The sequence below is a fragment of the Pyrus communis genome, chromosome 1, assembly GCF_963583255.1.
Source record: "Pyrus communis chromosome 1, drPyrComm1.1, whole genome shotgun sequence".
In the NCBI taxonomy this organism is placed as follows: domain Eukaryota; kingdom Viridiplantae; phylum Streptophyta; class Magnoliopsida; order Rosales; family Rosaceae; genus Pyrus; species Pyrus communis.
The window spans coordinates 28,383,910-28,398,746 of NC_084803.1; the positions used below are offsets into that span (position 1 = coordinate 28,383,910).

Genomic DNA, 14,837 nt, shown 5'->3' on the forward strand with positions numbered 1-14,837 from the left:
ACTCAAGGAGAACCTAGTCTCGGCCCCCATTATTGTACCTCCAGATTGGAGCCTTCCGTTCGAGCTCATGTGCGATGCATCCGACTATGCATTAGGAGCCGTTCGAGCTCATGTGCGATGCATCCGACTATGCGAGATTTACTTGACACTCAAATTAAACCCTCGTTTGACAATTGTAGTAGAATGGATAAGTGAGGGATCGTTCTAGACCGGGGATTAGGAGGGCTTGCTAAAACCTTCTAAATTGACTTAAAAACATAAAAACTAAATTAAAATACTCTTAACAAGACTACTATGACTCAGAATGGCTTTGAAAAACTCAAATTGTCTAAAACAATCAAATTGACTCAAATAGAAGCTAGAACTTGATTTAAACGAATTTGCAATTGTTTATGACTCCAAAAGCTTAAGGATACAAAAATAAAACAAATACGAATGATTAAGACTTAACAAAATAGGGGGGGGGGGAATTGTGGTTGGACGATATTAAATTAAAAAGACAGAATATAATTAAAGGCAAAATGTAAATATGAATGTGATAAAAATATGGATGATGGAATAGCCAAGGGGTTCTTCTCCACACATGTTACACTTGCAAACAAAATTGACTCTCAGTTGGTCTTTCGATAAGTTGTGAAACTCAATGCTCCAAGTTAATTAGATCCGCTTAGATTAACTTTCAGATTTCCCTAAATTCGTTGGATTGAATGGAATACGCATTACAACCAAATTATTCTTAATCAAAGTCCCTAACTATGGAATACGCATGATAGAGACATTTAACCAAGATCATTAAGCTCAACGGAAATCATAAACATCGACGAGGCATTCGTTACTATGGAATACGCATGAAACTTATGCCAAGAATTCGTTTAACGCGATTGTTTATAAGCAACCTCTACTACTTGTGAATATAAGTTCATAACGGTTAGGTGAAATTCACTTATATTCTAGCGTCATATTTATGCATGAAAATTAAGCTTGCAATCTCAATGAACATACATAAATAAGTTATCAATCAAACAGTTAAACGAATTGAATCCACAACTTATGAAATTCCAACCAAAAGTAATCAATTCAAAATGCAAATATAAACATAGTTTCGAATCACCCCCTAGCTAAAGGGGGTTTAGTTCCTCATAACTTTGAAATCAAAGAAACACCCAAACATTCCAACAACTCAAACTTGAATTGTATGAACGTTTAGGCACTCTTATCTTCCATTCGTCATACGTACAAAACAAAGAGAATTAAATTATAACTTTGAAATCAAAGAAACACCCAAACATTCCAACAACTCAAACTTGAATTGTATGAACGTTTAGGCACTCTTCTCTTCCTCTTCGTTGTGTCACAAGGTCTAAGGAGATGTTAAGGGCTTAGGTGTATGTGGAATGGAGTAGGGAGTGGTTGGAGATGGAAGAGTGAAGAGAAAATATGCAGAAAATGAAGTGACTCACGGCTAGGGAGAAGATGGAAGTGTTTGTGGTGTGTTGTGTATGAAATGAGATGTGAATTGAATGAATGAATGCAAGGGTATTTATAGGAGTAGTGGAGGGAACATATGGTTGTTTGTTTAAGATGCAAGTGGCTAATTAATGATGGAAAAGTATGTGATTTAAAGGATGCAAAGTGAATGAATCATGAATCATTGTGGATGAAAGGTGGAAGTGCATGTGTTGATGACTAGGTTAGTGGGTGGAAATCTGAAAATGGCATATAGGAATGGGAGCTCACGGTTTGAATGTGTAAAGTGTGTGTGAATGCATGTGAAGATGCAATAAATAATGCATGTAGGGTTAGGAAATAATGAAGAAATGCATGTGAGATGTTTGGAAAGGAAATGGGGAACCCACGGCAATGAAGTTGTTTTGTGTTGTGAATTATGATGAATGCATGTGAGATGTTTGGAAAGGAATAAAGAATGAATGGTGGAAATGTGAGTGAATGATGTGCATGTGTGAGAATGCATGTGGAATTAAGAGGAGTATGGAAGTGAAATAAATGAATGATATGTTAAGTGATAAGTGAATGATATGTGGTGAGTGATAAGTGAATGGTTTGATAAGTGATAAATGAATTAGTTTAAAGGGCTAGGGTTTAAGTACATAGAATGGGCCTAAAATAGGTTGGTTTGTATGGCATAATGTGTTTGATTGGGCTAGAGCCATTGTTTTGTGTCTTCAAGTGCATACAAGGCCTTCAAATTCGTCCATCCTCTTGGCTCCATGGATAAGCTATCCAATCCATGCCCAAAAATGCTCCAAATGGCCTCAAAATGCACTTTCTTGCTCCCTAGGCCCTTAGAACCTGAAAACACACAAAAGAAGCATAAAGGACTAAAATAACGAGAGAAACATAACGTAAATGCACGAGAACAAGCCATTTAAGTCGCATGAATATGCTCCTATCAAATACCCCCACACTTAGCTTTTGCTAGTCCTCGAGCAAAACAGAATAAAAACAAATAAACAAAACGACACTAAACACGTAAAACACAACCTAAACCTTCCAACAACCGTCTTAGGGATTTCCAATGCACATGACAAGTTAAAAATCATCATTCTCACAGATTTTAGTCATCTTCACATTTAAGTACATTCTTAATCATAGTCACCATATACTAGTTCACAATTAAGCATTTAAAACCATGTTTTGAATGTAGTAACATGCCTTAGAGAATTTGCTCAATTCCTTTCAAGATATGCACTCAATTTTTACTCAGATTTTCTAACTACACACCCTAATCTAGTCATATGTGAGAAGATTGATGTAAACATGAAAACGACACTCACATATATGTATCACAAAGAACGCAAATTCTGGAGTTAATAATCAAGTTTAGATATGATCTCATGAATGGAATGCTACTACTTAGACGCGAGAACCAGTGACACCATAAGCTCATACCAAGTTCAAACTCCACAAATTGAAATACACAACACTCAAGATAGAAGTCAAGGGTTGTAACGGGGCTTGGGGTATGTGGATAAAGAAGGGATATGGAAAACAAAGGTTCTTAAAGAAATAGTGAGCAAAGCATTTTAATCAACTTAGAATTCACTTTTGAATGAAAACTCAACTTTTGAACAAAAAGGGAGAATTTAGACAATTTACGCCCAGAATTGGTGTTTTGGAACCTTTCTTCAATCACTTATTCTTTTCTCTCTTTTTTTTTTTTTTTTTTTTTTTTTTTTTTCTTTTGAATCTCAAAACAAAAACACTTAAACATTCTCTCCCCCACACTTATTTTCTTTCATAATGTAACTCAAAAGGAATTCAATTAAGTCATGCTCACTATCTTTTAAGAACAAGGGTAAGGACGGTCATATTCTAGGTTAGGTGAAGATAAAGTGGGTAAACAAAGAACATGGGTTAACATGGCTCAACGGGGGTAAAACTTACAACATATACGAAATATGGGAAGCGAGGCTATTTGGCTATGGTGGCAACTACACAACTTCATCTTGATATATGTTATGCAAATCAATAACATGCTTTGAATGAAATGGGCATGAGTTCTAGCATTTGGAACTATATGATGAAACGCCTTCTAAGTAGTAACCAAGCAAAGAATAATGAGATCATGCAACGATTTTAGAAAACAAGAAATCACAGATTATACTCTCCAAAGAACGTTATAGGCTCAAGTCTCTCAGGGTTGTAGCATTTGTTTGAGTTCCTTCCTTCAGGCATGTTACAAAAACTAAATTTTCTTTTATGATTGCATGTGAAGTTATACATTATAACCATAACCAAGCATATACCAAGAGTAAATCAAACTTTTCTCTATGTTAATAACTCTTTTTAACAGTCATGCAATTACAAACCAAATCCTTATCATTGTGTTGGAAGGTATCCTAAGACACAAACACACACACAAAAACAACTTTAAAACAACTCTTTTTGGGTTTTTCAAAACAATTTTTCAAATTTTTATGGGATTTTCGAATTTTTAAGACAAAACACACTAAAACAGTTTTAAAACAGTGAGAAACAACATGTGAAGTGATAGGTGATAAAATCCAACGAATTTGCATCAAATATACTTAGTTACCCCCCCACACTTAAATCAAACATTGTCCTCAATGTTTTAAGCATAGATTCACACAAAGCATAAGTAAATACATAAAAAGCACTTAAACATACTAAACATGGCATAATGTAATTAACAAAGAGAAGAGTTTAGAGACGCAAATCTGGTTATAGAGTGTAAATTCCATCTTCTCCTTGGTAATTGCATTGAGGCTTTTGATCTTTGTGATTCCACAGGCTTACTCTTGAACTGGTTTCTGCCCATCGTTGATTTTCCTTTGTGCTACTTCTTGAACTGGGCAGCAGGATGGTTCTTTTGGTCTCCCCCGAAGGTCTGAGCCTACCCCTTTGGTCTGTTTCTTTGTTCAATCTTTCCAATTCGTATTGAAAAGGGTTGGAGGATAACTCAGCCTATGTTTGTCTCCACATGCTTCAATGTATCATTTGCACTTGCCTTACTCGCTCCCCTTTGCAGAAGTGGTCCCTTCTCCGGAAGTGTATCAACCGTTGAAGATGACTACTCGAGAGCAACGCTAGGTAAGCAATCAGGAATAGATTCCAGGCAGTTGGCTCCAGAACGGAAGACTGACTCCAAGTGCCGGCTGATTGCTTGTTTTACTTTGCCATGCGAGTAAGAACAAGGACAAAGAAAAAGACAGGGAAAGAGCATGATATGAGATACTTTTGCTTTTGACCTTGATGATATGAGATACCTTTGCTTTTGAAGAAGCGGTGAATGAATCAGCACATGTATTTGTTGTGCTGTTTCCTCCTGGGTCATATGTACTCCAGGCATCTGGCATCATCTTTGGGGAAGAAGAAAGAATTGAGTCTTTCGAAAGGCTTTGCTGGGAGTACGCCCTCAGAGGTGAGGGAGAGTTGGGCATTTTTCTTCAGGTTTGCCCTGCCATAAAAGACGAAGGTCGACATATATAGAGATAATATCAAGTGGTGGTACTTGTTACCTTTGTCGACAAACGTTTTGATCCCGCAAATCTGGCTTTTTGAAATAGTGGCGCCTCTTCGATCTCTGAACACGCCTCTTCGATTTCTGAACACGCCTCTTCGATTTCTGAACGACGCCCCTTCGCTTTCTGAACGACACGTGGTAGTGCAGATGCGGCTCCTTTTGACAAAGCTGCACGCGTCTTCCGAAAAGCAGAGAAAGCGTCGCCGAACTTTGCGCTTGTCGGCTAAAGACGTGTAAATGAGATGATGGCCTCCACGTGTTATCAGCTTTGTCAGATATCTTTTGACAAAGCTGAACGCGTTTTCTGAAAAGCCGCGAATGCGTCGTCGAAATTTGCGGAGGAAAATCCGGATCTCTGAATCGGTGGACGCGTCGCCATGGCTTTTTATGGAGCTATCGATCACCCCAACAAATACACTCTGAAGAAATCCCATTCTTGAAAAATCGACTCCGGCCCTTTGAGAATTAACTCCATCCCTTCTCTTTGAACACTTTTGAAAAAATGGCAAACTCATCGAACCTTAGCTTGGAATTGAGCCTTAGCAGTGATACGGGCGCGCCGCGTCAAGGTAACGTATGGCGCCCTTCTTTCTTTTCTTCTAACGGTCCTCTCACAGGTGAAGACTCCGTGATGCAAGACGCCACAACAGCTACAATAGTAGCTAGGAACCTCCTCACTCCGAAAGATAGTAGGCTGCTGTCAGGACGGTCCGATGAGCTGGCCGTTCAAGAGTCCCTCGCACTTAGTGTTCAGTGTGCGAGTTCTGTGTCCAACATGGGCCAACGCCTGCTTGCCCGCTCCCGTCAGGTGGAATCATTGATGGCAGAGGTGGAAAGTCTCAAGCAGGAGATCCAGCAGCTGAAGTATGAGAATAGAAGTTTGCACGTGCTTGCAAACAACTATTCGACGGGCATGAAGAGGAAGCTTGATGAGCTGCAAGAGTCTGAAGGTCGGATTCACAGTGACCGTCAAAGGTTCTCTTCTTTCCTCCAGAGGCACCTTTTTCCTGGCTCATCCAGCGCTTGGCCAAGTATTGAGGCCTGGAATGCTCTATCTTCGATGCCTTCTGCTCCTTCGCCTTCCGCTCCGATGCCTTCTGTTCCTACGCCTTCCGCTTCAAGAGTAAAGCCACGTAGTGGGGCCTCAAGCAAACAACCTTTGTGAAGCACCATCTTTCTTTGTTTAGCAGTGCCTATCAATAAATCAAACATTTTCTCAATGTTACAATCATAGACTCACACAATTAATAAACAAACAAACAATAACAACTAAACAACCTAACAAGGCAGAAACGAAATAGCAACAAAGAGAAGAGTTTTTTTTTTTTTTTTTTTTTTTTTTATTTTAATTTTTATCAAATTTTCGAAGTTTTATACCAAGACACTATAAAACACTCTAAAAACGCTTAAAACAGCAAGAAACAACATTCTAAGTGATAGGTGAATAAATCCCACGAAATTCATGCAAATACAAATTGTTTACCCCCCCACACTTAAATCAAACTTTGTCCTCAATGTTTTAAGCAGAAAGTCACAACAGAGCAAGCAAATAAACAAATACGAGAAAGAAAGCAAAGTAAAGGCAGTAAAGAAAAAGAAAGGAATAAAAATAAGTCTCTTAAAGGGGTTTCCAAGTTCTTCTCTATTCGGATGCATGGGTTGCCTCCCACGAAGCGCTTTCTTTTACGTCTTGCAGCCGGACGGTACCTCCGTTTAAGCTTGACTAGGTTCCACGGCATGGAGGGGTACCTCCTCCACGACATGCTCCTCAAACATCTCGTAATAGGGCTTCAATCGATGCCCATTCACTTTGAATTCTTGCTGCGTCCTTAAACTTTTGATTTGCACTGCACCATGAGGGAAAACATTAGTAACAACAAACGGGCCAATCCATTTAGAACGCAACTTACCAGGAAACAAACGTAGGCGAGAGTTGAAAAGTAACACTTTCTGCCCAACTGTGAAGGTCTTGGTTCGAATCATTTTATCATGGAATGCTTTGGTCTTGGCTTTGTACATCCGGGCATTCTCATAGGCTTCATTCCGAATCTCCTCAAGTTCATTCAATTGGAGCTTCCTATGAACTCCCGCTGCATCTATGTCCATGTTGAAAATATTCACGGCCCAATGTGCCTTGTGCTCTAACTCTACGGGCAAATGATATGGCTTACCATAGACGAGCCGAAAAGGTGACATCCCAATGGGTGTTTTGTATGCCGTACGATATGCCCACAGTGCATCATCTAAACGTAAGCTCCAATCCCTCCTTGTTGGTCCAACGGTCTTCTCCAAAATTTGTTTGATTTCTCGGTTAGACACCTCGGCTTGGCCATTTGTTTGAGGATGGTAAGGTGTGGAGACCTTATGGTTGACATGGTACTTTCTTAGCAACGCCTCAATGGTCCGATTGCAAAAGTGAGACCCTCCATCACTTATGATTACTCTCGGCATTCCAAACCTAGCAAAAATGTTAGTTTTCACGAAATCTGCAACCACCTTAGAATCGTTAGTACGGGTGGCTTTTGCTTCCACCCATTTAGAAACATAATCAACGGCAAGCAAGATATAAGTGAAACCATAAGATGGAGGGAAAGGGCCCATGAAATCAATGCCCCAAACATCAAAAATTTCAACATTAAAGACAGGGGTTTGCGGCATTTGGTCCTTGGTACCTATGTTACCCATTCGTTGGCAACGATCACAAGACATACAAAAGGTTCTAGCATCCCTAAATATAGTCGGCCAATAAAAACCACACTCTAAAACCTTGAGGGCAGTGCGTTGTGTGCCAAAATGACCACCACATGCATATGTGTGACAAAAGCTTAGAATTGAGTGAAATTCAGAATCATGCACACATCTACGTATAATTTGATCTGAGCAATACTTCCACAAATAAGGGTCATCCCAAACATAGAAACGTGCATCATTTTTAAGCTTATCACGTTGGTGCTTGTTTAGTTCATTTGGAATTTGTTTAGCCACCAAGTAATTCACTAAATCTGCATACCATGGTTCACTTACCTCAATGGAAAGTAGCTGCTCATCGGGAAAAGTTTCAGGGATAGGTACGGCATGTTCATGCTCCTCGTGGATCATTCGGCTTAAATGGTCAGCCACTACATTCTCGCTTCCTTTCTTATCCCGGATTTCAATATCAAATTCTTGAAGAAGAAGAATCCAACGGATAAGCCTCGGCTTTGCTTCCTTTTTCATGAGCAAGTACCTCAAAGCTGCATGATCAGAATAAACGATTACTTTAGTACCAATTAAATATGAACGGAATTTATCTAAAGCAAAAACCACAGCTAGAAGTTCTTTTTCCGTCGTGGAGTAGTTCAATTGGGCATCATTGAGAGTCCGAGAGGCATAGTATATGACATGCGGCCGCTTGTCTCTTCTTTGTCCTAGAACAGCTCCTAATGCATAGTCGGATGCATCGCACATGAGCTCGAACGGAAGGCTCCAATCTGGAGGTACAATAATGGGGGCCGAGACTAGCTTCTCCTTGAGTTGGTTAAATGCCGAATTACACTCTTCATCAAACTTGAATGGCACATCTTTTTGAAGCAATCGGCAAAGAGGGTTGGACATCTTGGAGAAGTCCTTGATAAAACGCCTATAGAACCCTGCATGGCCAAGAAACGAACGTACCTCTCTAACCGAAGTAGGAGAGGGTAAGTGACGTACAAGGTCTATTTTTGATTTATCTACTTCAATTCCTTTTCCTGAAACAATATGTCCTAAAACTATACCTTGTTTCACCATAAAGTGACATTTCTCCCAATTCAAGACAAGGTTAGTTTCAACACATCGTTTCAAAATTAAGGTCAGATTATCCAAGCAATTATCAAATGAACTCCCAAATACACTGAAATCATCCATGAAAACCTCAATGATCTTTTCAACAAAATCGGAAAATATACTTACCATACACCTTTGGAAAGTGGCCGGTGCGTTGCATAAGCCAAATGGCATGCGACGATAAGCAAATGTTCCAAAGGGACATGTGAATGTGGTCTTCTCTTGATCATCCGGGGCTATCACAATTTGGTTATATCCAGAGTATCCATCAAGAAAACAGTAAAAAGCATGACCGGCTAACCTTTCGAGCATCTGGTCGATGAATGGCAAAGGAAAGTGATCTTTCCTAGTCATGGAATTTAGCTTCCGGTAATCGATACATACTCGCCATCCAGTCTGAATGCGTGTAGGCACGAGCTCATTCTTATCATTCTTGATAACAGTTACTCCGGACTTCTTGGGAACGACTTGAACTGGAGAGACCCAACGGCTATCGGAGATAGGGTAGATCACTCCGCAATCCAAAAGCTTGATTATTTCCTTCTTCACCACTTCCATCATCGGAGGGTTGAGACGGCGTTGAGCCTCTCGAGTTGGTTTAGCCCCCTCCTCAAGAAGTATACGGTGCATGCATGTGGTAGGGCTTATTCCTTTAATGTCGGCCAAAGTCCACCCTATGGCCGTTTTGTGCTCTCGCAGCACCCTCACAAGCTTCTCCTCCTCCATTGCCGTGAGACTTGATGAAATGATGACGGGCAATGTTTCGCCTTCTCCCAAAAACACATACTTCAAATGGTCCGGCAACGGCTTAAGTTCAAGCGATGGTGCCTGAACAACAGAAGGTAGCATCTTAGTGGAAACTGAATTTGAAAGTGAGAGTGGAACCTTACCATATTGTTGTGGCAATGACTCAAGGGCTGCCACAACCTCAATTATTTCTTCACTAGAACCCATTGCAAAGAATTCCTCCTCATTGCCATGGCCTTGCATTGGCCCAAATCCTTCGTTTTTGCGCTCTATGGCCTTAGTGATGGTTGTTTCCAGGGCGTCCTCGTTCAATTCTTCAAGGTATACCTGCGCCAAAGAATCGATAACATCAATGGAAAAACAAGAATGGTCATCAACGGGATATCTCATAGTTTCAGAAATATTAAAATCAATCACTTCCCCATCGAATTCCATTGTCAAGGTGCCTTTGTATACATCAATCTTCGTTCGGGCCGTCTTCATGAATGGCCTACCAAGGAGAATCGGCAAAGATGTAGAATGGGCTGAATCCTCCATGTCTAGGACGTAGAAATCAGCCGGAAAAATTAAATGGTTCACCTGCACAAGCACATCCTCCAAAACTCCTTTTGGATACGCGTTAGAACGATCAGCCAATTGTATAATTACACCATCTTGTTTTAATTCACCCAAATTCATAGATGCATAAATAGAATAAGGCATGACATTTATGGATGCACCTAAATCAAGCATGGCATGTTCAAAACGATTATGCCCAATTACACAAGGAATCGTGAAACTACCGGGGTCTTTGCACTTGGTAGGCAGTTTACGTTGCAAAACAGCGGACACATTCTCACTTACCTTCACTACCTCTTTGTTTGCCCTTCTTCTCTTTGTATTGCATAGGTCCTTGAGGAATTTAGCATACTTTGGAACCTGTTTGATTGCATCGAGAAGTGGTATGTTTACTTGCACCTTCCGGAACGTTTCAAGAATGTCCTTCTCGCTTTCTTCCTTTTTTTCTTGCATGAACCTGCGAGGAAAAGGTACATTGGGCAGATTAGGACGTGAAGTACATGAATTTGAACTTAAATTACCTGATTTGGCCGAGTTAGGGTGATCTGCCTCAGGTTGTGTCGTCTCTTCATCTACTTTCTGGGCAGATTTGGGATTGTTTGGCTCGGTCCCAACTTCTTTTCCACCCCTTAGGGTGATGGCCTTGGCGGATTCGAATCCTCCCTTTGGATTGACTGTGGTTGAGCTAGGAAGCTTTCCTTGCTCTCTAATCTGTCCAAGGAACTCAGAAATCTGCCCTATTTGTTTCTTCATATCCATCATCTCCTTCTCGTTATTTTCTATTCGGTTGTTTTGATTTTGCAACCCCTGCGAAATAGAGGTTAGTAATTGCATAGCTTGATTACTTTCCAAAGACGTACCTGAATGAGATGATGCCGAAGGTTGTTGGGATTGTTGGGATTGTAGGGGTGCATACGGCTTGGAATAAAAACCAGGGGGGTTTGGCCTAAATCCTCCTTGTTGGGCAGCTTGTTGTGGCTCCCTCCATTTGAAGTTTGGATGGTCCCTCCATCCGGCATTGTAAGTGTTCGAGTATGGGTTGTTTTGATTTTGTCCTTGGAAACCAATTGCATTGGCAGATTCCCACCCACCATTCTCGATTAGTTGAGGGCACTTGTCGGATGGATGCCCTTGAATTGAGCACACGCCACAAACTTGGTGTTCTTGTGCTTTTGGACCAATCACAACCTGAGAAACAAGAGAAGTAAGATTAGCAAGTTGTGATTGAATTTCAGAAATAGCACTCACCTCATTTACACTTTGTTGTCGTGGGGCTTCCCTTTGGCCCACTCCTTCATATTGTTGAGCGTTGAGCGCTCGGTTGGCTATGAGAATCTTGGCATCCCTTGGTGTTTTGTCTACCAATGCTCCTCCCGCTGACGCATCAACCATTTGACGTTCGATAGGAAGGAGGCCCTCATAGAAATATTGAAGGAGAAGTTCCTCCTTCATTTGATGTTGAGGACATGAAGCTACAAGGCCCTTGAAGCGCTCATAATAAGCCGGGAATGTCTCACCATGATTCTGTTGAATACCACTAATTTTCTTCCGTAGGAGAATCACTCTCGAAGTAGGGAAGAATTTCTCCAAGAAAGCACGCTTCATACTCTCCCACGAAGTCACAGTTCCCGGGGCTAGTTCGTAGAGCCAATCTTTGGCCTTGTCCATAAGTGAAAATGGAAAGGCCTTCATCTTCAATATACTCCCATCCACATTGACGGGGGTCATGCTCGAACAAACCACCTCGAACTCCTTCAAGTGTTTGTTGGGGTCTTCCATAGACAAGCCATGGAACTTCGGAATATGGTGTAACAAACTGGATTTGAGTTCAAATTCCTCAGTCTTCCCCTCTGCAGCCGTGGGGTATTGGATACAAAGAGGCAATGCATTATCCAAACCTGAGGCCGAAAGCTCCTTGATGGTTCTATTATCTGCTGCCATGGCTTGTTCTTCTTCAAAAATCTGATCCGTGGGCTTTTCTTCTACACCTACTTCGTCTTCTTCAAGCCCAGGTTGTGGTGGAGGTTGTGGTGGCTCTTGTTGACTCCTCGTTCTCCTCAAAGTGCGTTCAAAATCACCGTCAAAGTCGGAGATGTTCTCTATAATAGGCCGAGAGCGACGAGTCATACACAGTACCTAAAAAACAAGGAAACAAACAAACTAAGAATCTAAAATAAGAATGCACGAAAAACAAAAAAAATATAAAAATAAAGACAAAGGATTAGCAAAGTTGCTAATCCCCGGCAACGGCGCCAAAATTTGATGCGAGATTTACTTGACACTCAAATTAAACCCTCGTTTGACAATTGTAGTAGAATGGATAAGTGAGGGATCGTTCTAGACCGGGGATTAGGAGGGCTTGCTAAAACCTTCTAAATTGACTTAAAAACATAAAAACTAAATTAAAATACTCTTAACAAGACTACTATGACTCAGAATGGCTTTGAAAAACTCAAATTGTCTAAAACAATCAAATTGACTCAAATAGAAGCTAGAACTTGATTTAAACGAATTTGCAGTTGTTTATGACTCCAAAAGCTTAAGGATACAAAAATAAAACAAATACGAATGATTAAGACTTAACAAAATAGGGGGGGGGGGAATTGTGGTTGGACGATATTAAATTAAAAAGACAGAATATAATTAAAGGCAAAATGTAAATATGAATGTGATAAAAATATGGATGATGGAATAGCCAAGGGGTTCTTCTCCACACATGTTACACTTGCAAACAAAATTGACTCTCAGTTGGTCTTTCGATAAGTTGTGAAACTCAATGCTCCAAGTTAATTAGATCCGCTTAGATTAACTTTCAGATTTCCCTAAATTCGTTGGATTGAATGGAATACGCATTACAACCAAATTATTCTTAATCAAAGTCCCTAACTATGGAATACGCATGATAGAGACATTTAACCAAGATCATTAAGCTCAACGGAAATCATAAACATCGACGAGGCATTCGTTACTATGGAATACGCATGAAACTTATGCCAAGAATTCGTTTAACGCGATTGTTTATAAGCAACCTCTACTACTTGTGAATATAAGTTCATAACGGTTAGGTGAAATTCACTTATATTCTAGCGTCATATTTATGCATGAAAATTAAGCTTGCAATCTCAATGAACATACATAAATAAGTTATCAATCAAACAGTTAAACGAATTGAATCCACAACTTATGAAATTCCAACCAAACGTAATCAATTCAAAATGCAAATATAAACATAGTTTCGAATCACCCCCTAGCTAAAGGGGGTTTAGTTCCTCATAACTTTGAAATCAAAGAAACACCCAAACATTCCAACAACTCAAACTTGAATTGTATGAACGTTTAGGCACTCTTATCTTCCATTCGTCATACGTACAAAACAAAGAGAATTAAATTATAACTTTGAAATCAAAGAAACACCCAAACATTCCAACAACTCAAACTTGAATTGTATGAACGTTTAGGCACTCTTCTCTTCCTCTTCGTTGTGTCACAAGGTCTAAGGAGATGTTAAGGGCTTAGGTGTATGTGGAATGGAGTAGGGAGTGGTTGGAGATGGAAGAGTGAAGAGAAAATATGCAGAAAATGAAGTGACTCACGGCTAGGGAGAAGATGGAAGTGTTTGTGGTGTGTTGTGTATGAAATGAGATGTGAATTGAATGAATGAATGCAAGGGTATTTATAGGAGTAGTGGAGGGAACATATGGTTGTTTGTTTAAGATGCAAGTGGCTAATTAATGATGGAAAAGTATGTGATTTAAAGGATGCAAAGTGAATGAATCATGAATCATTGTGGATGAAAGGTGGAAGTGCATGTGTTGATGACTAGGTTAGTGGGTGGAAATCTGAAAATGGCATATAGGAATGGGAGCTCACGGTTTGAATGTGTAAAGTGTGTGTGAATGCATGTGAAGATGCAATAAATAATGCATGTAGGGTTAGGAAATAATGAAGAAATGCATGTGAGATGTTTGGAAAGGAAATGGGGAACCCACGGCAATGAAGTTGTTTTGTGTTGTGAATTATGATGAATGCATGTGAGATGTTTGGAAAGGAATAAAGAATGAATGGTGGAAATGTGAGTGAATGATGTGCATGTGTGAGAATGCATGTGGAATTAAGAGGAGTATGGAAGTGAAATAAATGAATGATATGTTAAGTGATAAGTGAATGATATGTGGTGAGTGATAAGTGAATGGTTTGATAAGTGATAAATGAATTAGTTTAAAGGGCTAGGGTTTAAGTACATAGAATGGGCCTAAAATAGGTTGGTTTGTATGGCATAATGTGTTTGATTGGGCTAGAGCCATTGTTTTGTGTCTTCAAGTGCATACAAGGCCTTCAAATTCGTCCATCCTCTTGGCTCCATGGATAAGCTATCCAATCCATGCCCAAAAATGCTCCAAATGGCCTCAAAATTCACTTTCTTGCTCCCTAGGCCCTTAGAACCTGAAAACACACAAAAGAAGCATAAAGGACTAAAATAACGAGAGAAACATAACGTAAATGCACGAGAACAAGCCATTTAAGTCGCATGAATATGCTCCTATCACACCGAGTAAGGTAGAGTTTGAAGAAACAACGGAGATGAGTAAGAATAATTAAATGGTTTAATTATTTATCTAAGGCTAGGATTAATTAATATGTTAACTAATCAAACGAATAAGTTCGTTAAAGACCTCGGGTTAGTTTTGGGCCGCAAGGCCCAATGGGATTTGAATGTCAAGCC

At 40.0% G+C, this 14,837-nt stretch overlaps 1 protein-coding gene across 1 annotated transcript; it reads right to left on the reverse strand.

The window, feature by feature from the left end:
* Positions 1-9,892: 9,892 nt before the first annotated feature.
* On the reverse strand, positions 9,893-12,055 carry LOC137725695 (uncharacterized; the record flags this gene model as incomplete). The annotated part of the gene is made up of 2 exons (XM_068464468.1): positions 11,447-12,055; positions 9,893-10,600 (listed from the first exon to the last, which is right to left on the reverse strand). Coding segments are annotated over exons 1-2 (1,317 nt in total), but the record flags the coding sequence as incomplete, so codon positions are not given.
* Between the last annotated feature and the right edge of the window lie 2,782 nt (positions 12,056-14,837).